Below are 25,968 nucleotides of genomic sequence, written 5' to 3' on the forward strand. Positions count from 1 at the left end.
TATACCAATACATTTAAAAATGTAGATAAAATGGCAAATTCATTGAAAAATAACTAATTTAAAATCGATACAAGAAGAAATAGGAAATATGGGCTTGTTTCATTAAAGAAATTACATTTTTAATAAAATTACGCCTATAGTATAGTCTCCATGGCTTCCCAATGGATTCTTCCTAAAATTATTTATTTATTTTTAAAGATTTTATTTATTTATTTGAGAGGGAGAGAGAGAGCATAAGCACAGAGAGCGGCAGGCAGAAGCAGAAGGTTCCCCGCCGAGCAAAGAGAGCTCAATGGGGGACTCCATCCCAGCACCCTGGAATCATGACCTAAGCAGAAGGCAGACACTTAAATGACTCAGCCACCCAAGCATCCCCTTCCCAATATTTAAATAAGAAGCAATAGCAGTTTACTACAAACTCACTCAGGGTTTAGAAAAGAGGGAAAACCTCTCAACTTGTTTAATGAGATTAGCATAAAGTTGATGCCAAAGCTGACAGGGGGATTACAGAAAATCATGGAAGAATCTGTCTTAGAAACACACACACACACACACACCCCACACACAATATCCATTATCTATAAGGGCAGGTGGAACAGTCATGTGGCAAGCGCTTTTTGCCCTCGATCCACTCGTTAGAAGGAGAGCAACCTTGTGCTTACTGCGGTAGGGACAAGTATCTTGTTTACTGGAAAGAAGGCAGCATTGGTAGGAGACGAACCTTTCTAAAGTCACACATATTTATTAAAGCCACCAGGAAAGTAATGCTTTCTTTTTCAAAATTCATCATTATACTCTACTGGCAGTCCTCCATGCCAGGCCTGTCTGTAGTAACTCAGAGAGATGGGAGAAGCAGAAGCCTGAGTCCGACACTGCTAAGTTCAGTCCTGGTTCTGCCATTTTTGGCAAGGGGATGTTCAGTTAGTTCTTTGGTCTCCCTTAGCCTCTGTGTTCTTGTATAAAATAATAGGTTAATGCCATTTATCTGAAGGTAGTTCAGGGGATTCAATGAAAGAATGGATCTGAAAAGACCTGTACACATGGAGAGGCAGATAGTCTCCTGAAGCTGGAGATACTATATGCATGATGTATTTACAGAATTTGTGCCACTTAGAGTCACTATTCTCTACCATTTTCTATTTATTAACAGCAATGAACGCATGTCCCTAAAAGACTTTCACTGACTGTCGCAGCTACCTGAAATGCATCTCTGTGTCCATCAGATGCGTGTGGGTTAGAACGCAGTTGGTGCTTCTTACAACGCGCCAGTTAGAGAAACAATGGATAGACTGTCTGGGGTAGGGCAGCAGTGTCAGTATTCAATACAAGCATTCTGGGTACCCCACAACAAATCAGAGAAAAATCTTCTTTTTTGAAGAATTACCTTGATAAAATCTTCTGGGGGTGGATCAGAGTACCAGCAAGTCATGAAAGGGGTTTTACTCATGAGAAGGCATAAACTGAGGGAAGTCTGAGAGTCCATCACTAACTCTGGGCTTAAATTTCCTCACCTACTCTAGACCCCTGAAACTTGTATCTTTATAATAACTTTGCAAAAAAAAAAAAAAAAAGTCCTTGTCTGGAAAGCACCTTCCTCATACTCCTGCATAGAAAATTGTTACTCGTTCTTTTAGAATCACACACTCATTCCATCAAAAATGTTTATGAAGCCCTTCATATGTACTGAGTACCAACGAGGCACCAAGGTTATTAGGACCACAACCTCATTTATGTGCTCAGGCTCAGGCTCTGTACAGATGTCCCTGTCAGTCTTGCCCTGGTTGCTCCCTCCTGGGTACTCAAAGCTCTGGGTGTTCACAGTATTAGAGAACAATCCCTGTGTTCACATGACTATTTCCCCTGCCTAGAAGGGAGCTAGCTCTGCAAGAGAAAGACCTAATTCAGTTGAGCTTTTCTTCCCCAGGGCACACCTCAGAGCTGACATGTAGTGGGCACTCGATAAATGTTTGTTGACTGAATCATTCATTATTCATGAGGTCTTGATACAGTAAAATCTGTTGAATGATTCTGGTAATGAATATGAGAGAAATCAAAACAATTACACTTAGGAAAATTATATATTTTTGAGATATTTTTTGTTTTTTCCTTTTTTATTAGATTTTCTCAGTAGTCCTAGCAGCTATTTTAAATACTTACAAAGCTAACATCACTGATCTTTTTTTAAAGATGCACAGTATAAATATAGTTGAAATTATGCCCGATAGCCTATTCTGGTTTAAAAACTATGAGAATTTGGGAGGAAAAACAGAACGAGCTGTCATTTAATTGGAAATAGCTATGCATGCAAATAACTTAAGATACCAGAGAATTTGTTAGGTTTCTGTACTAATCAACAATTTTCACCTAGAAATGGTAAGTGGTAGAAGATATTCACAGAATTTGACTTCACAACACTGAAGCCTGGCACATCTCCCAAACAGAAATAACATTGTTTCTTTAAAAACACTTAGGATAGATCTAAGAGTTTCCCAAAGTTTGTGAAAATGTGCTGAACTGTTCTTGAAAAAATTAAAGAATAAAACAAGCAGATGAAAGAGCCTGTCATTACTTGTGCTAAAAAAGGAGAAGCCATCTTTAAGTTGTGCTAGGCAGGCCCTAGAGGTTTCAGTATAAATATCAGGGGAAATTTTGAGATAAAGAGATGTGGTTTCCATTGACTTATTTTGAAATAATTAAAATGTTTAGCTTTTTTTTCCCCACCATGCTATAAATTATATACAAAAGGACCAAAGGGTGAAAGCATGAAAGTACCTACTTGGTCTGGTGTTTCGATCCTTTCAGATGGGCATGATACTGTTCTATGGAGTTTAGAGAGACACTGCAGATGGTACATCTGTAATTGCGCCTCAGACCTGCAGACAACAGACACACTTGATTAGCCACATCCTTGCCATCACTATCTGAATGAACCCCAGAATCTCTAAAAAGTTCTGGGCAGAGTATCTAAAAGGGCATCAGGTCTACCCCACCAACACTTCAATCCTCCTTACAAAACCCGGCCAACACTTCCCTTAGTAGAAGTTAGAAGCAGGTTGCTCCATTTCTGGATGCCTGAAATTATTAGGATGTGGCAAATTGAACGTAATTTTAAAAAGTGGGGGAAGAACATGCTTCCTGAGATACAAAGTTTCTGGACATTTTGTAACCCAAACAAAGATAATTCTACTTTTTTCTTAAGGCATATAGACATGGTATGCTGTCATATCTGCAAAGAAATTTGAGACTCCAGAGAAAAACTCTGTCTCGATTACTCTTTCAACCCTATTCCAATGGCAAAAGCACAAATTCAGCTTCAGATCTCATTCATTGGAATTCTTCCAGGATCATCTTATAAAATGCAAATACCCAAGAGATGGATAATCTAATTCACATAAAGCTTACTTTCCACCAAAGAGTTTTAAAGAAAGTTATTCATTAATTTATTAATTTAATTCATCAATTCATTCATTAATAAAGTATCAACTTTGGACCAGCCACTAGGGAATCCGAGATGAATAAGATGTTCTTTGCTTTCAAGGAGTTTAGTAAATATGTTAACTTCTTTATAATATTGATTCATCTAGAGTCAAATGTGTTAGAAAGTAGCTTTAATCAAACTTTAAACATTTGCCACAGCTCAGAGACCCCATGAAATACATTCCTTCTGCTAGTGTGTCCCATCAGAGTAGAGAGAAAGGTAAACTGTGAGTCATAATCTGAAAAGTCTGAATTTAAATCTTGGCTCCAGTCATTCCTGGTTTTATGATCTAGGGGAAATCATGCAATTTCTTCCTGGTCTCAACGTGAAGACAAAACCATTCACTGTGAGAATTAGGCAAATAAATATACTAAAATGCTTATCAAGTGACAGTTGATATTAATTTTGCTCCAACATTCTATGTCTTACCATTGGAAAGCCAGAATTATAAACAGTTGTAGCATTTTTCCCCCTGATGAATGCATAGCATTTTCTTTCTAAGAAACAAAATCATTCTCATTTTTCTAAAAGGAAAATACACAGCATTGGCAGAATTGTGTAACCTACAACCTGGGTGACTTTATATAAATTAGTTGACTTCTCTGGACTTTTCATTCCTTAAAGGATCGTGGGAAGGACTGAGTGAGATAATGCATGTATGAAATAGTAGCTGGTACATAACAAGTGTTCAACATAAATTAGCTATTATTATAATTTCAAAGGAATATTAAAATAGAATTTTTTCCTCAATGTCACAGATGAAGCCCTAAGTTGAAGCCCAGTCCAAAACATCCAAAGGAAATAGTCAAGAATCAATTTCGAATCCAGAGCTGACCACCCACTACCAGTCTAAAAAAGAGGTTGAAGATAAAAGTAATAGGTAGAAGATTTCTTAAAGGAGCCATATTGTACTGTTTTACTTACCCCACTCCTTGTGAATTGGATGTGTCCTTCTCTCTCACCTCAAACCTATGGGAAAAGACTTCAGTGGAACTAACTCCCTAAAGAGCTTCAGAAGTGCCTCCTTATGCTTGGGAAGTCAAGTATTGGACTCTTGATACCCCCTGCAAGATTAAAAATTCCAGAGTCTGTAGCTAGTTAGCAACTTTGATGGCAAAGCAAGAAAGGTGGCAGGATTGGGCACGTATTCTCACAGCTTCCCACAGATCCATGTGTGTCCTGTGTATGAGCAGAGCTGGTTTGGTGATGTTTAGGATATTGGAGTTGGGAGCAATAAGATCTCAGCAGAAAGATGCTAAAAATGTTCAGCTGGATATCTAGAGGCTTCAAGTGACCCCAGAGGAAATACGTAGCTCATATCAAGTAATGCTGAGTTCCTGAAAAGCCATGAAATCACCCCATGAGAAGAAGAGTCAGTTTGCAGCCCCTGCCAGATCAGGCAGCATCTACGCTAGCCTTGTCTGTTTATCTATCAAGTCAACTTTTATCCCCCTCACCTTTATAACCTGATACCCTGCTTCCCTTAGCCTTGAAGGAACCTGAGGCAACCTTCTGAGCTAAAGGAATAAAAAGCAAAACCTTAGAAGGAAAGCAAGAGCCCTGGGCAGAGAAAAAGAGAGGAGCCTATGGATCTTTCTTTTCTCATAAACAGGCAGCCCAAGCTGATCGGAGCGGAGAGAGAGGAAAAAACTTAACTTTTAATAAAGTTTAGAGATAGCTGAGAAATTGTTTTTCTATCCTGGATAGATCAAATAAAGGCATAGAACTTTTATGTATCTAAGAATGAGAGTAAAGAACTCTTTTCAGCTTAAAAGAAAAGAAAAACAAAAAGGAAAAAAAAACCTATGCCACCATGAAGAGCTGTGCTTACATCACCTTTCGATTTCACAGGTGTGCATGACTCAGAACGATGACTGTAGTCCCCAAACCCAGAGAACATAAGTTATCACAACCAGCATGTGAGCCGTTTGAATGCTTCTCTAGGGCTGGTCGATTCCTTCTTTTATGCATGGAGTCAGAATATGAAAACCAGCTTCAGGCCTTCCTCCCTGGGTTTTCCATCAATGTTGTCATAATAAACAGTAACTACTATTTCTATGGGTCCTCTTCAGACTACAGACTAATCAAAGTTTGCCTCATAACATATGGAGGTTCAGCTTGGTAGCTGACATAAATATTTATGTTTAAAAATGGGCATTTTTAAGATCACCAACAAATCTAAAAAATATTCTGATCTGCGCTTTTCATTACAGTTCTCATGCTCTGCAGCCCAACAGAAGTGTGGGCAGGAAATAGCTGGCACTTTATTACGATGTAAACTACAGGAAGCATAAACTAGGAAGGCAGTGGTTATAAACAAGAACAAAGGCAGGGAAGGGGCCGAGGAGTCCTCCCCCACACATGACACAGTGTCCTTGGTGGGAAGTTAGGCCTTTATTAATGCTCAGTTGAAATCCTAATTAGTTTGGAATTATACACCCCTTTTTTCCTCCAAGAACTAGGAATCTTATTAAATAAAAATGCTAACTTTCTCATTCAACTTGTTTTCAGCGCAATACCATATTAAGAGCATCCTGAAACCTTTGCATACCTAAAGGTTATTTCTGCAGGATTGCTGGTATGTGTTGGAAAATTTAGACATGGCTGCAAGGAGCTGGCAGTCCAGCTGGACAGAGAGCAAAGAGCAACAGTGCAAGGTAGATCATGAAAAGTACCATGGTCAGGAGTGGAAGGTACGGGAATAGAGGAGGACACTGTTTCTAACTCAGAGAATCTGGGAAAGCTTCTTGAAGATGCATCACTTTTGTATTTATATTCTTAGCACAGTGTGTAAAACAGATGGTCCTGGAGTGTTTAGCAGTATGGGACTACTCAGTGTGTCTTTTCAAGTCTCACCAAGCCAGACTTCGATGCCCCTGCAACTTCCCATGCATCCATTTTACATCACAGAAACATCAGTGCACCTTTATGACAATGCCAGGTGATTTTGCTGAACACCAAGAGTGTAGGAGAGAATAAAACGGACCAAATAATTTTTGATGGAGCTAGTCAGGTTCAAAGGCAATAAAAAGTAAACAAATAAACACATTATTACACACTGTGAAGGCGTCACTCAGGATGTAAACAGGCTAACGAGAGAGAAACTGGGAGGAAGGGTGGTTTTGGACAGTACGGTCAACAGAGTTGTCTGAGAAGTGTGCAATGAAACCAGAGGGACGATATTTCGGCGGTGATGTGAAAGGCTGGTTAGAGTTGTCCAGGGAGAATGAGTAGTAAGCAAAGAGGGCCGGGGATAGAAATGGGTTCGGACTGTTCAAAAAACAAACAAACAAACAAACAAAACAACTGCTAGCCCAGAATTCTATATTCTACAAAAATATCCTTCAAAACTGAAAGTGAATAAAAACATTTTCAATAAACAAAAACTAAGAGAGTAGTTTGCCAGCAGACCTAGGTTACAGAAATGCTTATAAGGGTCTTTAGGTGGAAGGCAAATGGCACCAGATGTACCACTCAGATCTACAGGAAAAAGTGAAGGATACCATAAATGATTAATATGTGGGCATCTATCTTTTTTATTCCTCTAAATTTATTTGAAGACAGAAAACAATTAAAAAAACTCTAACATCATATTGTATATTATGGTGTTTATAACGTATTTCTATGTGTTAAATGACAACAATAGTACAAGAATAGATAGGAGTAGAACAATACTGCTAAAAGATCATATTTTACATAAAATGGTAAATATCAGTTATAAGTAGAGAGTGGTCATTCGAGGATGAATATTATAATCCCCTAGAAACAAACACAAAGATATACAGCTAAACAGCCTATGGAAAGATTACATAGGATAATAAAAAAACATTTGATTAACCCAGAAGAAAGCAGGAAAAGAATAGAAAACAGATGGAAGAAATATAAAATAAATAGCAAATGGTTTAGTTAAATTCAACCATATCAATAATTAGATTATATGTAAATGGACCAAACATTTAAAAGGCAGAAATTGTCAGTCTAGATAAAAAGCAATATTTAAATATATACTGGCTCCAGAGGTCTATTTTGTACACTTATAGGTTAAAAGTAAAGGGATAGGAAAAGGCATACCATGCAAGTAATAAGCATACAGCGTGGAGGTGCCATATTAATATCAGGCAAAATAGATTTCAAGGTGAGAATTGTTGCCAGATAGGAGGATGCTTTATAATGATAAAGTGAGAAATTCATCAGGAGAACCTAACAATTCTAAGTGGAATTTAGCTAAGAATAAGGCTTATGGATACATGAGACAAGAACGGATAGAAAGAGAGGAAGAAATAGACAAGTCCATAATAATAGGAGACTTTGACACTGCTCTTTCAGTAGTTGATAAAGCAGTAAGACAAAAAAAAAGTCACTGAAGTTTAAAAGATCTAAATAAAACTATCACCTGCTTTGTACTTATTGATATTTATGGAACACTACATTCAATAATTGCAGAATACACAAACTTTTCAAGTATATATAGAAAGCAAACTAAAGGAATGTGATGGGCCATTTAAAAATTGTACTAAATTTCAAGTAATTATATTTTGTAGAAAGGTTTCTTTGACTGCAATTGAAATAAATAAATAATGGTGGTATTTATAAAAAGAACTAAAGCTTTATAAATAACCTGTGCTTGAAGAAAAAAAAATCCAAATGGAAATTAGGAAATATTTTGAATTCAATGATAATGACAATATTACATATTAATCAGTTAATCAGTCTTTAATCAGTTTTTAGAGGGATAGCTTCATATCAGAAAGGAAGAGAGGCTCAAAATCAATGGTCAAAGTTTAAATCCTATGAAACTAGAAAAAAACAATAATACCAAATAATATCAAATAATATCAAACCAAGTAGAAGAAGAGAAGAAATAATAAAAGGAAGAAATCGATAAAATAGAAACAAATAACAGAATAAAAAAAATAAATAAAACCCCAAATCTGCTTTTTAGAAAGGATTAATACATGTATTAGGGCAAATCTGTCAGGGTTTATAAAAAACAAGGAACATAAATTATGAAAATAAAAGAATTGTTATTAATTCAGGTCCTACAGGCATTTAAAAAAGATAATAAGAGAAAGAATATTATGAACAATGTTATGCCAGTAAATCTGACAAAGTATACGAGATGGACAAATGTCTTTAAAAATTCAATTTACCAAAGCTAACACATGATGAAATATAAAATCAAGATAGCCATTTATCTATTAGTGAAATTGATTTTCTTGTCCAAAATTCTAGAATCAGAAAGTTCTTTGGACAATTCTACCAAACATTAAATGATTTCATAAATATCACTTACACAAACTCTTTTAGTAAACAGAGGAAGAAATATTTTCATACTCATTTTTGAGCCAACATAACACCAATAAAAATTTTGATAGACTCTAAAAGACAATAAAATTGCAAACCAATATTTGTCATGAATACGACCAAAAAAATCCTTTAAAAATTAGAAACACATAACAGATATAGATGTGTGTGTATATATGTACACAAATCAGTTTCATTATAACCAAGTTTGTTTATTCCAGGAAGTTAAGAGTAGTATGACATTTAAAATTCAAATAATATAATTCACTACATTAACACACAAATGAGAAGATAATATAGTCCTAATAGGTGCAGAAAAGAGCATTTGACAAATGTTGATATCCATTAATGATCAAAATTCTCAGCATAGTAGAAAAAAATTTCTTAATTTAATAAAGAGCATCTATCAAAAACCTACAGCTAACATATTAAATGCTGAAATATTGGACAGTTTCCTAAAATCAGAATAAAACCAATTTGTATTACAATGTTGCCATTTGTATACAACGTTGCACCAGAGATTTGAGGCAGTGCAGTAAAAAAAAAAAGAAAAAGAAAAAGAAAAAAAGAAAGAATGAATGAAAGGCCTGCAGATTTGGAAATGAAGAAATAAAGCTGTCTTTATTCATGGAAGATTATGGTTTAAAAAAAGATCCTAAGAGACCTACAAAATAACTGCTAGAATAAGTGAGTTTAGAAAGGTAACTGTACACAAAGCCAGTAGTAAAAAAAAAAGGTAAAAAACAAAAAGTTAAAAAAAAAGTATTCTTAAAATGGCTTCAAACAACTGGAAAGTAAAAATGAAAAATACCATTATAATAGTATCAAAATATTTTAAAACACTTAAGAATAAAAGGAATAAATTTAGCAAAAGCTGTACAAGACTGAGAACTACAAAACTTTGTTGAGAGAAATTAAGAGCTACCTAAATAGTGACCAAATACACCATATTCATGAACCAAAAGAATCATTACTATTTAATATATCAGTTCTCCTATAGATTCCATGCAAACTTGATCAAAATTTCAACAGGCTCTTTATAGAAACAGACAAGTGGATTCTAAAATTTGTGTGGAAATCTAAGTACCTAAAATGGACAAAACAATTTGAAAAAAGAATATTCTGAGGACTCACACTTGAGGATTTCAAGATTTACTACAAAAGTTGGTGTGATCATAACAGTGTTGCATTAGCATCAGGATGAATAAATTGTATCAGTGGAACACAACACAGAGTCTAGAACTAGAACTAGAGGTACACACAAAAAGTCAATTGATATTTTTTCTAATTTTATTGAAATATAATTGACATATATCCCTACAGAAGTTTAAGATGTACCCCATAATGACTTGACATACATATATTGTGAAATGATCACCTAAATACGGTTAGTTAACACCCATCATCTCATATAGATTAAAAAAATTTAAAGAAAAGAAAAAAGAAAAAATAGATTTTTCTTATTATGAGAACTTTCAGGATCTATCTTTTTAGCCACTTTCAAATATACCATGTAGCTGTGCTAACTATCGTTATCATGTTGTACATTACATCCCTAGTAGTTATTTATTTTAGGACTAGAAATTTGTACCTTTTGACTACTTTCATTGATTTTCAATAAAGGTGTCAAGACAATTCAATGGGGGAAAGAGGGCTTTTTCAACAAACAGTGCTAGAACAACCAGATAAATGTATGAAACAAAAAGATGAACGTCAACCTCTGCCTCACAGCACACATTAAAATTAAGATTAATTATAGATTTCAGTGCAAAAGCTAAAACTATAAAGCTTCTAGGAAAATATAGGAGAATAGCTTTATGAACTTGGCATAGGCACAGATTTCCTAGGGAACAAAACACATTGAACAATTAAAAAAATGATAAATTGGATCTTACAAAAAATGAAAGCTTCTGCTTATAAAAAAAAATACCATAAAGAAAACAAAAAGGTGAGCCACATCCTAGAGAAAAAAAATATATATATTTGGAATACTTACATCTGATACAGCACTTGTGTCCAGAACATGTAATTCAATCTTACATACATGCCAATAATAAAAATATACAACCCAATCTTTCAAAGGACAAAATACTTGATCAGATTAGTCATAAAATAAGACATAAAAATGATCAATAAGCATATGAAAAGGTGCTTAGCATCATTTGTCACCAGGGAAATAAAAATCAAAAGATCATCTAAATTCTATCTCATGCCCACCACCAATGCTAACATAAAATAAAACAATACCAAATGTAAATGCCCCATGTAGAACAACTGGAATTCTCATACCTTCTGGAGGAGACTGCAAAAATGGTAAAACTGTCAGTTTCTTATAAAGTGAATCAGATATTTGCCCTAAGACTCAGAAACTCTATTCCTAGACTATTTATGCTTAGCATGTAAAACAAGACTTGTATGAGAATGTTTATAGCAGCTTTATGTCTAATAGCCAAAATCTCAAAACAATCTAAATGTTCATCAACACGGATTGATAAGCAAATTATGATACACTCATACAATGAAATAATACCCAAGAACCAAAACAAAAACAACAAAAAAAACCCAAAATAGAACAAAAATCTAATTTATGCAACAACATCAATGAGTCTCAGAAATATAACCTGTAGGTAAGGAATTCAGATACAAAGCAGCACATACTGTATGATTTCACTCATACAAAGTTCAATAACAGCAAAGCTATACTCTAATAACAGAATTCAGAACAGCGTTGTCTTTAGGGAGTGGATTGACTGGAAGGGGGCACAAGATAATTTTCCAGAGCCAAATACTTGGTTGGGATGGTAGTTACAGGGTATATTCATTTACCAAAATTCATCAGATTGGATACCCAAGATCCCCACATTTCATTTTATTAAGAAAAGTTAATGGTTGTGGTTCTAACCAAAAACCTCAGCAAACTAGAGACTCAAGTTTTGCCAGTTTCTCTTCCCCCTCATTTACACCCTACAAATTCTATTGTTTCACATTACTAGAAAGTAAATTTCATTTTCCTATTTATGCTTTGATAACCTTATGGGACGCCAAGAAATATTTCCATATGTTCTGGATTACAGTGCTTACTAAAGCTGGGACCATTTTGAAAGATGATTAATAATATAAAAGTAAAAAAAATAAATAAGGCATTTGGCCTTGAATTATTTCTTTCTCCTCTACTTCTTACACATTCATTAATCAAATGGTCCTCTAAATGGATTTGTCATCTTCCAGCATAAAAAATAGTTGCTAATACTTACATTTCATATGCCATACATAAGCACCATTGTGCTCACTTTACCTATTTACTCTTTGCAACACCCTATGAGCAGACACTACCATTATCCTGATTTAACAGATGAGGAAATTGAGGTACAGAGACTTACTCAAAATCACAGAACTGGCTGGAGACACAGCTGGATTTTGAAGCCATGTATTCTGGTCAGGAGTCAATCTCCTTTTACGCATTCTGCCTCCTGTGACAGGTGACTGGGAATGAAGTCACAGAAATACAAAAGGCTCTTTAGGGCTTATCTAGTCCAGAGGTCTTCACACTGGCCACTAGAGGATCAAGTGTAAGCTGTTAACAAATTTCAGGTGACTGTGATTCAATAAATTCAAAGTGGAACCTAGAAATCTACATTTTCTAAAGTTCCCCAAGGTGCAAGTTTTGGAGAAACCATTGGTATGGTCCAAATCCCCATGGTATGGACATATGAAGTTTTTTTATAAGCAGAATTGTTTGTTTTGACTTGCACTTGAAGGTGTTCTTTTTTAAATATGGCTGACTTCAGCCACTGGCCTCATTTCTGCTTTGTGCACAAGTTTATTACCATCTCTTCAAATACATCAGATTCTTTTTTAAAAAAAAAGATTTTATTTATTTATTTGACAGACAGAGATCATAAGTAGGCAGAGAGGCAGGCAGAGAGATAGGAGGAAGCAGGCTCCCCGCTGAGCAGAGCGGGGTGGGGGGGCAGAGGGGAGCCCAGATGCGGGGCTCGATCCCAGGACCCTGGGACTATGACCTGAGCCGAAGGCAGAGGCTTTAACCCACTGAGCCACCCAGGTGCCCCAAATACATCAGATTCTTGAGGAAAGTTAACAACCCTAAGGTTGTTCTGCGTACCAGGTTGAAATTCTATTGGCACTTCAACAATATCCTTCATTATAATATAGTTTCAAATTTCCAGCATGATCTCTATCATTACCTTCTGAATGGCATTTCCTGTTTGTTGGTGGCATTTTTAAGCTATAACCTTCAAACTGAAGACCAAGTTTCTAGTGTGGTTTCATCACTATACAACATATCCAGAATGGTCATAGCCCTTCCGCACCATTAATTCTAACAATACTTTTAAAGCTTTGAGAGAGAGAGAGAGAGAGAGAGTGTGTGTGTGTGTGGCAACAATGACCCATTGTCATTTCCACACAGGTTTCTGCTAAGTCTTTTCCACACAGGTTACTGCTAAGCCTAATTTTCATTTCCTTGAATTTTATGTTTGATCATTTAGATGTTCCTGCTTATCCCCATTAAGCTCCATCTCAATAAATTCTACCTATTCCTCTGGGGATAGAAAATATAATGTAGCTCATGTATCAATTCTGATTGGTTGGTAGTGATTGCCAGAGTGCTAAAGATTATGAGGCCTCCGTCCAGATGATAAAGGAAGATCACCATCATCTATTAGCCAAGTCTGTCACTGATGAGGGGTAGAGGGCCAGTGGCGTGCTTTTGATGTCTGTGTCATTCCAGCTCCAGCACATTAACATAAATCATAGAAAATTCAGGCCAAGGAATATTTTGGCAAACCAGGAAGTCATCAAAATGTAGGTGGTAGTTAAAACTGTAGCAATGGTTAGATCATCTATGGAGATGGTATAGGTAAATGGAAGATAATATAGAAGTTAGAATTTCTTGATGTCAGAGCACTGAAGACCTGATATCTCACCCTGACACACAGGGTAGGAACCAGGTCCATGGATATCTCCTGCTCCCACTGGATCTCCACTTTTGGTATCACTGAATCCAGGGCCAGATGTGGGTGTGGGAAGCTGGTACCAGGTCATGCATATCTTTGAAGCTGGAGCACCAACATTCAGACACAATCTCAGTTCCTGTTTTCCCTCCTGAGTAGTTTATCTTTGCTCTTCCCTATCTCACAACCATTTTTCCTTCCGGGCAGCTGGTCCTGCTGATTTCAGGTCCAACACTAGATGCAGAAGAAATGGCTTTATGTCCACTGCCTCACCACTTGCCATAATTACATAAATTCTGATTCTTACAATGAGTTCCTTACTCTATACCAATCATGGTGCCTGTACTCTTCTGATCAAATCCTAACTTAAAGAGGTGGTATTGAGAAAGCAGAGGGAAGAAAGCGTTTCTAGAAAAGTGAAGAAGTCACTATTATATTTTTTTTAAATTTAGGAATTATTAAACATGATCCTATTTAATGATTTAGTAGTTATAATTTAATAATAAGGTTGTTGCCTTATGAATATTTTTAGCTCAATTTACAGATGAGAAAAACCATAGTTTAAAGACATTAAGATCATAGAATTAAGAAGTGGAAAAGCTAGATCTGTATCCATCTATTTCTGATTTCAAAGCTAGTGACCTTGATAACTACATTAGAGCTTTTATTAGAAAAATGGAGGTGTGAGAAGGAAAGTAGAAGATTCCTGCTTCTAAAAAGCGCAGGCACGCGCGCGCGCGCGCGCACACACACACACACACACACACACACACACACACACAGATAAAATTTGAAACTTATTATGTAAAATAGACAAAGCACAGCTGCTCTAGTCAAAATGGGAATTTGGGGGCTCAAACACCAGTCAGTTTCCCACCACAGTACAAGCATAGCACTTAGGGTATCCCAAGTAAGGGACCGTGTGGGCTCTGTAAAGCAGTTGGACAACCACTGCATTCTGTCATGCTACCCCTCACAAGGATAACATGAGGGATGCCTGTACATCCAACACTACACTCGCACTATGGAATATCTCTTCCCTGTGAGTTTAAGCCAAGGAGACTTTACTAGGGTCAGGGTTTGATGCAATCCTGGTTAAAGGAGAGCCTATGTTCCTCCCTCCTACAGACATTACTGTGTACAGGATACTTAAATGCTTAGCTTTCTGAATTCATCCCATTGCCCATGGGCTAGACTGCAGGGTACCAAACAGTCAATTAAACAAAGAACACACATTTTCTAAAACAACTCTTTCTCTGCTTAAACAGTATATATGCAAAGCCTTGAAAATGGAAGCAGGACGCAAATGGCTTTGCATCTTCAAAAGCTATTTCCAAACAAACAAAACCTAAAGCTATGGAATAAATTTATTCTCAGTAATTAAAAGACAATTTCAGCCATGTTGGATGCCTGACCCAAGAAAGGACTGGAAAATTGTCACCCTACTGGGAAGAGTCAGAAGGGACAGAGTAGTTTATTCTAAATATTAAAAATCTGCTTTAGTAGAAAAAGGTTTAGACATTTTTCTACATGGCAGAGGATAGATACATTTTCATGCTCTGAGCATATCAGCCCCCATACAACCTTGATCTTAGCCTTAGAGGTTATCATTACTATTATGATAATACCCAAAGGATTAAACTGGTTTTTCTTTTATTTCTGTGAGCTGAATTAAATGTTAAGAAAACAGAAATAAACCTGCTCTGAAGCAATCTATTATTTGAATTGTACTCAAGTGATTTTTAAAAATACATTCTTCCTGGTCTGGATCTTGATGTACTACAAATGGAAATTCACAGAACATGAAATGTGCTTCTTTCTTGGAGTTCCACATCCACAGATCTCTGTGGATATAAACAACTAATAACATAGCTGCATAGCTGAGATATATATATATATATATATATATATATATATATATATATATTTTTTACATAAAGTGTTTTCATAAAATTTATTTTTTCCTACAACACAATTGCTGATTACATTACACTTAAACTAGCCTATACTCCTAACATGAAGTTATAAGTTATGGCACCAAATTAAACAACGGGTTAAATGAAGGCTCAAATAGTCATTTGTAACCTGTAAGGTATGTAGGAAAGCACAACACAGATCTTCCCTTCTCCTCTGTCCTGCAGGGGTACCTCTCCACACCATCCCTCATTTCTTTCCATGGGCTCAGGATCACAGGCTGCTGTGATTTCCCTGAAGAATTGTCAGTAGTGCTATTAGGGTCACAGTTGTTAAAGAATCATGGTATTGACATTTTAGGTGCATCAGCTGAGGATACAGAGATTGTCAACTCTTTCAGACATCTGCTGGAAGTCCAAATGCCTCGTTAGCAACACTTGCTCTGGAGCTCTACCATCTCCCTGGTCAATCAAAAGGCCCCAGGAAGCAAGAGAAGCTTTGGTGGCCATCTCTAAGACATCTCGCCCCAGAAGGACTCAAAGGTGAAGTAGGAACAGCAGAAGTGTCCTAATTGTCTGTATGTCCTTTGAATCACTTTGTGAATGAGATTGTGCTCTCTCCCTCTCTATCACTTACACACAATCCAGCCATTAGGTATAGGAACATAATCTTCGGTGTCCTTCTAGTTCTTTTGTTAGTTAATCCTGGCTGCTTGTAGACATCCATCTCCAAAGGCCAGGTCTTTATCTTACTTTGAGCAGACAACCTGTGTTATGTTGAGCAGACAATCTCTGTGTTAAATCTTGGCTCTATGCTGCGTCCCTGCAGGACTGGCCCTTTAATAGGGATGTTTGAAACTAAAAAGTCTTCAACACGTGAAGAAAATAACTTAAAGGTGGAATTTCTTGTTTGGCCAGGTGGGTGGAAGACACCTTTTATGAAGTCAGTGGCCTTGAAATCACAAACCCCGAAACTACCTGTACTGCTTTCTCCTGGCACATACACTGACACATGTGGCCCCACTGTGACCTGAGGAGGTGACTTTTCTCCAGTACACATGGCAGGAGAGCTCCCTATTTAATACCATTGTCCAGTGGCCTTACTCTTTATAGAAACGTGTCCGATCTTGTTTGAGTCATAATGTCACAGACAATAGCAAAATGCACAACTTACAGGGTGAAGAAACATGATTTTACAAAAAGAAAACATTGTGAAAAATCTAGGAAAGACTGACTCAGTAGTTCTCAAATACACTGGAGCCTAAGAATATGGGAAACAAATGACATGGAGGAATGATGGACCCATTGATCATTTTCAGGAGGCTGGAAACTGTATTTTTCCTCTTTGAATCTATACTTGTTATTTAAACCTCAGAAGTCTCCATTCCCTCATCTGTAAGCTGGAGATAATAATTGTACCTACCTTAGAGAGTTTATATGAAAAGCGAAAAAGTTAATATAGGTGAATAACAACACAACAGCTCAATAAATGTAAACTACAATCATTATTTTTAATAATGACGATTCTTTGCCTTGGAGAAAAATACAGCCCCAATTCATGAATGGGAGAGTCATAATAATTTAATATTCTGAAAGAATTCTCTTTTTTAGAATTCAGAGGCGTATTCAAATTATTCTGGCAAGCTGCCTTCTCTACAGATGCTATTTATACACGTCTTTTTTGACAGGTCAAATGTTTCCTTATACACTAATCATCCTATATATTTGCTTGGCACAGAGTTGAACTGAAAATTATCTCTCTTCTTCATTTAAAAAATTTTTTGAAAATATGGAAGATATGACATTTCATGAACTGCTTCTTAGAAAGCTGTTGACACAGTGGATCTCAATATATTTTCCCTGCTTTGTTCCTAAATTGAGTGATGGAGGCTACTGAATAGGTAATTAGCTAAGTTCATAAATTAGATAAAAAGGAAAATGCAGAAGGGTATATTGGAAGCCATGTAATTGCATCTTTTTTATTGTTAAAGAGTGCACTTGAGGATCTATCCGAAGGCTTGGGTTTTTTCTTTTACTAACAGCCTCTGTAAACAATGCCATTTGTTCTCTAGAGTCCTTGAAAATACTGAGCAGGCAGTGGCTCCGGTGAGAGTGGCAATTCCTTTCCAGTTGCTCAAACTGACTTCCCAGTAGACTTGGATGTATCTAAATAGAATATCTATCATCTATCATCTATCTTCTATTATCCATATATCCGCATAATGATATATGATACAATATGACATGATATGCAATATCATTTATGGATCCATATTTACAAAATCACCTACTCGCTAAAACTTATTTATAATCCCCGAATCAATTGGCAATGCTCTGTGGTCATTCACAGACATGTACAGAGAAGCCCACATGCATGTTCCCAAAAGAGGCTGAACAGATGACACTCTGCCTCCTTGTTTCAGCTGTCCCACCGAGGCAACCAGAGGACAGAGATGGCAGGGACCAGCCAGTGCAGTCCAACAAATCCAGTTTCAGGGCCAGTTGATGTGTTTGAATCCCAGCTCCAGCACCTGTTAGTGGGACGGCCTTAAGTCCTTAACACCTTCATGAAATAAAGAAAATAGAGTTTGCAGGTATGAGTGGTTTGTTGAGAAGATTATAATCTGAGATGTGTGTATAGACAAACGTACGTATTTCCCCTGGTAGCAGTGGTTCAGTAGTGGCTCCGTCAGTATTGGGGTGGAGGAATTTATAGAATAAGTAGTGTGGCTAAAGAGAATTGACTGTATACACTGGCAGGGGGAGGTTGAGACAACATGAGGATCTGCAGGCCACTGCGATGGAGAGCTCAAAAAGCATAAAATGCCAAAAATGAGGTTAGACTAGCCCCTACTCCCCCCACTCACAAAGAAGAAAAGCAAGAATAATTTTACCTAAAATGTCTGTGTGTGTAAAATCAAGCTTTTTGCTTTCCATTCTGAACCATTCCTCCCACAGTGCTCTGCTTTCCAAGCTGCTCAGACTCCAACGTGGAGACCCAGCCTCCAAGCTTCTCTCCACCCCATCCCGCTCCGCAGCATGCAGCTTTCCTGCAGGACCGACTCCGTCCTCAAAATACATCTAACATCTAGTTTTACATTTTAAAAACGTAAATTGTTTTGGGGGCGTCTGGGGGGGCTCACTGGGTAAGCCTCTACCTTCAGCTAAGGTCATGATCTTGGGGTCCTGGGATCAAGCCTCACATCGGGTTCTCTGCTCAGCAGGGAGCCTGCTTCCCTCTTTCTCTCTCTGCCTGCCTCTCTGCCTCCTTGTGATCTCTCTCTCCCCCCTCCCCTGTCAAATAAATAAATAAATAAATAAATAAATAAACAAACAAACAAACAAAATGCAAATTGTTTTGATTGTGGTAAATACACATAATGTAAATGTGCCAACTTGACCGTGTTGAGGTGTATAGTTCAGTGGCACGAAGAGCTTCCACACTGCCGTGCTGCCCTTGTCACCCTCCTCCCATGGGAGTCTTCTCATTTCGTAAGACAGAACTCTGCACCCATCACACAGCAACGCCCCTTCCCCTCTGCACCAGCATCTCTCAACCACTGTTCTACTTCCTATCTCTGAATCTGCTCCTGAGAGTGGATCCACACAGTATTTGTCCTCCTGTGATTGGCTTATTCCATCCTTAGGTTCATCCATGTTGGAGCCTGTCAGTCTCCTTCCTTTTCAAGGCTGCATACTATTCCATTTGTGCATGTATACAACATTTTGTTTTCCCATTCATCCTCCAAGAGAAACGCGTTGCTTCACTTTCTGCCTAGAGTGAATAATGCCGCCGTGAGCATGGGTGTACGCTTCTTTGTTTGAGTCCTTGCTTTCAGTTCTTCTGGGTAGATACCCAGAAGCAGAATATCTGGATAAAGTAGCCTCCAAATCCACTTCTAACACCTCTGCTGCTACCACCTTAGACTTGGCCCTGATTGTTTCCCATATGAATGATCACAATTGGTGTCTACCGTCCCTCTGGTGCTGCTCTTTTCCCTTCCTTAGTTCTCAACACAGAAGTCAGAGTGATCCTACTAATATGCTGGTCCAATGGCTTCCCATCACACTCTAATGACAGGCTGGAGTCATCACAATGGCCTCACACTGTCATGCTGACCTGACCTCCCCGCTTGCCTCTATGCCTCACCTCCTTCGACCCCCACCCTTTACTCGATTCCCCCACCCCCATCTGCTCACAGCCAGCTCTGTGCATGGCTTGTCCTCAGCCACCTCAGATCTTCATTCAAGTGTCATCCTCTCTGGGAAGCTTTCACTGATGGCTCTGATTGCTCTCCAAGGCTCCTCACCTCATCCCCCCACTTCATTCCCCTCATCTTTCTTTTTAGTACTTAGCAGCATCTAATATATTATATATTTTATTTTTTAAAATAATTTTCTGGGGGCACCTGAGTGGCTCAGTGGGTTAAAGCCTCTGCCTTCGGCTCAGGTCATGGTCTCAGGGTCCTGGGATGGAGCCCCACATCAGGCTCTCTGCTCAGCAGGGAGCCTGCTTCCTCCTCTCTCTCTGCCTACTTGTGATCTCTGTCTACCAAATAAATAAATAAAGTCTTTAAAAAAATAAATAAAATAAAATAAAATAATTCTCTGAAATGCTGCATTAAAATCTAACCTTCAAGAAGGCATATAGTTTGTCTTTCTATTTGCCAAGCTCAGAGGAGTGTCTGATACATAGTGCCCCTCAGTAAATATTTGAATGGACAGATGGATGGATGAACGACAGAGATGAATAACCATTAAAAGGTAATACAGAAACCAATAGTGCACTGTATGCTCACTAACTAAAATTTAAATTAAAAAAATAAAAATAAATAAAAGGTAATACCAGTAAGTTGAACACTGGAGAAATGCCTAATCTTTAGAGAAATATTCAAATGATCCTTTCTTTTTTGATTTCCTGGATGGGAAAACTCATGTAACTATTATGTGAATTTCATGCCTATTTTTTCTTTTTAAGATCTTGTTTATTTACTTGAGGGAGAGAGAGACAGAGAGAGAGCACAAGTGGAGCAGGGGGAGGGAGAAGCAAGCTTTCTGCTGGGAGGACCCTGGGATCAAGACCTGACCCTAAGGCAGATGCTTAACCTACTGAGCCAACCAGGCACCCCTATTTCATGCCTATCTGAAACTAGTATTTGTTGATGGGGGAGTAGGGTGTTAAAAATAACTATAATGCCTCTTTACCTCCCACCAAAATTCTAATGTGCCTCTCCTAAAGGAAGTATTTGAAGAGACAAAGTGTATGTGTATTTTTAAAAACTCCCTAAGTTTTGGGGAGCCTGGGTGGCTCAGTGGGTTAAGGCCTCTGCCTTCGGCTCAGGTCATGGTCCCAGGGTCCTGGGATCAGCCCCACATTCGGCTCTCTGCTCAGCAGGGAGCCTGCTTCCTCCTCTCTCTCTCTGCCTGCCTCTCTGCCTACTTGTAATCTCTGCCTGTCAAATAAATAAAGAAAATTAAAACAAAAAAACAAAAAAAAATTCCTGAGTTTTATGATATGATTAGACTACATTGGAAAAAAAAGAACACATACAATTCATTTTTTGTGTGTGCCAACATGTGATATGCTTATTTTGAACATCAAAGTAATACACAATGTACCTTATTAAAGGGTACAATGTATTTGTTGTGGAATTTTATGTGAACATGTATAGAAAAATATATTAGGCCTAAATCCCATGAGATAAATCTCAACAGCTCCAAATTTCTTTTTGATGTTTCAACGAACAATTTCTAGGTGTAACTATTACCAGGTAGATGAATTGTCACAGGATTTTTCCTGATCAGCCAATACAAATAACTGATCTTTAACCAACAGTTATAATTTAGTGGGAAAATTTGACAGGAAAATGGCTAATTCAGTAAGATAAGTGGACATAGTAAAATCAAACAACAGTTTTTAATTTGAGATTGTTAGAACTCTTACAAATGTTTGACATTGACCTCTATTCTGACATATTTCTAAAATAAATTCTTAGGGTCCCAGATTCACTCATTGCAATTTCTCTCATCCTTTTTCCTTCTTTTTTCTCCATTGCATTTTAATTATCTCTAATACTCCGACCTCTGGTTCTTCTTGATTATAAATCCCTGGAGAAGAGGGCATGTCTGATTTATTTAGTGTTTCTAACATAAGGACTGACATATAGTAGGTATTCAATTTAGGTCTATAATTAGGGTTAATCAGAAGGGCTCTGATTGTCAAATATACACACGAATACATACATGCACACACCCACACATAAATACATACACATACATATACACATAGACATACACATATAGACTTAAATGTTTTCTATACCACTTTTTAGGAAGTTGAAAAGCTGAATTTCCAAGATAATATTGAAGAACTTCACTGAAGAAGGGCTTTGCTGGTATAAGGGGTCCTCCCCACTAAAAGAGCTAAAGTTTTCTTTCCTTTGGTAGAAAAGAGGATAATCACACAGTATTATATCATCTTAGGGAACATCCACTCTTTGATCTATGAGAAGGAGTCTGCTGAGAGCTCATCAGTATGTGGCTGTGTGGGGTCCCACATGTGGCTTCCTTTCCCAGGGCTTAAGCATGTGCTGTATTAAGGGGAAGGGCAGGGAGGCAGACAGATGCCCATCATTTAGTTCCACCAGCCTTCAGTTCTGGCACCAACTCCTTCTTCCATATGTCTTTCTTCACTGTGCGCAGAGCCCAGGTCATCCCCTGGATCCTTGAGTAGTGACTGTCTCTACTCACCATGCAGAGTCTGCCACTTCTCTTGGTCCTGCACTATTCAAAGGAGTACAACTTAATTTCTCCTATGCTTGCATTCCCTATTTAAACTGAAAGCTGACTTGAAGCAACGATGGCATTTCAAGACAGTCGTGCTTTTACTCACCCCAGCACCTGCAAAGAGTCCTGCTCATAGAGCTGCTCACTGAACAGCTGTTTAATTAAATGGGGGGGGTGTGCAGGTGATAGAGAAAGCTCTTTTTTGCCTATTTCCATGAATTAGAACATCTGTCATTCCTTTTAGGGCAAAAGCAACAGACAAGGAAGGTGAAGTTTCCCCTGAATTCAGATTTTCTCTGTTTTTCTATCTGACCTTTTTAATGGCCTGGGACCTATCAACTTTTATCTTCAAGTTCTACCAAGATAAATATGGACCAACTAAGGCTTTCCTACACAACTCAGTCCATGAAGTTGGCAGAGTCCTGCTGGGTATCAGCCCACATATCCTTTCTCCTCCTTCGCAGGTGGGCCCAACTGCCCTTAACCACAGGTAAATGACACACTACCTGTAACACCCGGCCTCACCTCTGCAGTCCCTAAAGCACTGCTCAGTCTCAGACAGGAGGAAGTTCTAAGTCCTATACGCTCCCCTCCTCCCAACCCGCCAGGACTGAGCAGTGAGCCAGTCATACTCACTGTCAGGAGCTTGCTGTGGTGTCCCACATAATGAAGCTTCAGAAGGGACTATATCTGAGCACTGAATGTCAAACATACAACATAGACTGGCACAGTATAAGACTCATCCCCAGCTCCTCAATTTGAAAATGGCTTTTATTTTCAACACCCTTTATTGCTTGAATATACTTAGTTGTTGAAGGAAACCATTTAAGGGACATAAATAGAACTGAAAGGCTTTATTTAGCTGATGTGCCCTGAAGACTGGGTGGGCTCCAGTTGAAACAGGGTCAGGATTTTTAGAACAGGGCAAAGTTGAGTGCGTGCCCTGGTGGTTTTCACTGAGGCTGCAGTCCGGGTACCAAAGACCATCAGCATAGTATTTTCTGAGAAGTGTTTCAGTAAGCCTTGTCATTTATCAGGTGTTCAAAGTTCCCAGGCAGGGAGGGAGACAACAGGGGAAAAGGGAAGAAGAAAAAAAAAAAAAAAAAAAAGGAAATGGGCAAAGGTGGAAGGCAAGAAAGAAACTGGAACCCACTGAGGTCTGCTCTATTTCTCTTACATAGTCAAGAGATATTCTTTTTTTTTTTTTTTTTTAAATTTTTTTTTTTTTCAGGATTTTATTTATTTATTTGACAGACAGAGATCACAAGTAGGCAGAGAAGCAGGCAGAGAGAGAGGAAGGGAAGCAGGCTCCCTGCTGAGCAGAGAGCCCGATGCGGGGCTCGATCCCAGGACCCTGAGATCATGACCTGAGCTGAAGGCAGAGGCTTAACCCACTGAGCCACCCAGGCGCCCCTAGTCAAGAGATATTCTGAGCGTCTCAAAATATCTGTAGTTAAAGACTAGATTTTTTTCATTTTTATTGACTTTTAATTCTCAATATGTTGCAGAGCATACATGCATAAAATCCAATAAAAATTAAATTAGTAGCAAAATAAAATAAAAAACCAAGACCTGTGAGATGCAAGCCCACAGTTTTATTATTAGACCAAATAGACTTAAAATTACTCTATAAAGTTACTGTAAAAAGTTTCTAAATGTTTACTCTCAATTTCTAGACCTACTTCATTACAGATCAGTAAAAATCAGTTTTCGGACCAGCACCAGTCCATGAACTACCTTTTGAGTTGCACCATTTTAATTAACTGAAGTTTCTTCATTGTCTCTAGATCTTGAAACCACACTCCTCCTGCCTATGGGAACACTCCTGCACTTCACAGGGGGCATCCCTGAGGCTGGCTGTGTTTTACTGACAGCAGCAGGCTGACCACTGCCCAAGGGCTGGTTGCTCACTTTTTTTTTTTAAGATTTTATTTATTTATTTGACAGACAGATCACAAGTAGGCAGAGAGGCAGAGAGAGAGGAAGGGAAGCAGGCTCCCTGCTGAGCAGAGAGCCCGATGCAGGGCTTAATCCCAGAACTCTGGGATCATGACCTGAGCCAAAGGCAGAGGCTTAATCCACTGAGCCACCCAGGTGCCCCTGGTTGCTCACTTTTGAGCAAGAATTTAATCCCCAAACCCACAGTTCAGGCTCTGATACTGGCCAATCGGACTTACTGTCAGCCCTTTGACCTTGGCCAAACCACACATATCCCTCACTATGACAGAATAGCAGTCAGATTTTTTTTTTCCTGGATTCTTCTCAATTTCCTTCTTACCCTAACTCTTTTTTTTTTTTTAAGATTTTATTTTATTTATTTGACAGAGAGAGAGATTACAAGTAGGCAGAAAGGCAGGCAGAGAGAGAGGGGGAAACAGGGTCCCTGCTGAGCAGAGAGCCTGATGCGGGGCTTGATCCCAGGACCCTGAGATCTTGACTTGAGCCAAACGCAGAGGCTTAACCCACTGAGCCACCCAGGTGCCCCACCCTAACTCTTTTTGATTCTTCGATGGATAACCGATTCAAGGTCCTTTGGTCTATCACGCCTCCAGACTTCTCTCATAGCACTAGACCTTGGCTTCCCTCAAGTTTTCAAGCCCTTTCCATTCACTCAGTTACCTTTGAGACATTCCCTGTTCCAGCTGAGCCCACAGAGTGCTAACTCAGAGAAAATGCAGGTCACAGAATTTGCTGTACCAATGGCCAAATAGTCTCTTCTTTATGCTATCCTGATGCATTTAATCATTTCTAAGGTAAGACAGGATCTTTAAACTTTATAGTTGTTAGAAAATTAATCAGTGCATTCCAATTTTAACAGACTCCAAATGGTGAACTCTACATGGCTTGTTTAAAGAATAAAAACAAAAGTATCTTCCAATAATACCAATCCTTAAAAACAAAGCTACAAAGAATCCACAAATAAAATCCATTGATTATTGAATCCAGGGCTTGGAAAGCTTCCATTTTATATAATATGAAAACTGAGAAAGTATGCACAGAAACACACATGAATAAATTGAAAGAATACCAAAAATATTTTTCACAAGCATAAAGAACACCTGAGTGTATACTCATCTTTTATCCTAGAACAAACAGACAAAGCTTTGTATGCACATCACACCATAGGTAGACACGCTATTACAAAGCAAAAATGGGTTGTATAAAGAGCTATGCAGGGTCAGAATTCATCCCATGACGGGCTATCCAAAGAAAATCACACAAAAATATCCTAATCAAGTAGATGATCCATCAAATTATATACATTTTTTGATTGCATCTGTCTGGAAAGCTTGATTGCCAGTTGAATCACTTAAAGGAAAATGAGTCGTCTGCTTTATTTGGATGAACGCAGGAACAATTTCTTTCATAAATGGCATGAATACAATTTAATTCTGTTATCTCTTCTGCTTGGGTAAAGTGCCTGGATTTTGCACAGAAATAAGAATTTGATGTTTGTACATTTGCCATGTTTTCCTTGAGACTGTAAATAAGAAAGAGATGGTGCCTCATGCAC

General features: G+C 38.0%; 1 protein-coding gene across 1 annotated transcript in view; it reads right to left on the reverse strand.

The window, feature by feature from the left end:
* ZMAT4 (zinc finger matrin-type 4) overlaps window positions 1–25,968 on the reverse strand; it is a 347,134-nt gene that overhangs the window by 46,545 nt on the left and 274,621 nt on the right. The window contains exon 6 of the mRNA XM_047717168.1: window positions 2,777–2,873. Within this exon, the coding sequence (XP_047573124.1) occupies window positions 2,777–2,873 (97 nt within the window). The remainder of the gene's footprint in view (window positions 1–2,776; window positions 2,874–25,968) is intronic.

The sequence above is a fragment of the Lutra lutra genome, chromosome 2 (assembly GCF_902655055.1).
Source record: "Lutra lutra chromosome 2, mLutLut1.2, whole genome shotgun sequence".
NCBI classification, from domain to species: domain Eukaryota; kingdom Metazoa; phylum Chordata; class Mammalia; order Carnivora; family Mustelidae; genus Lutra; species Lutra lutra.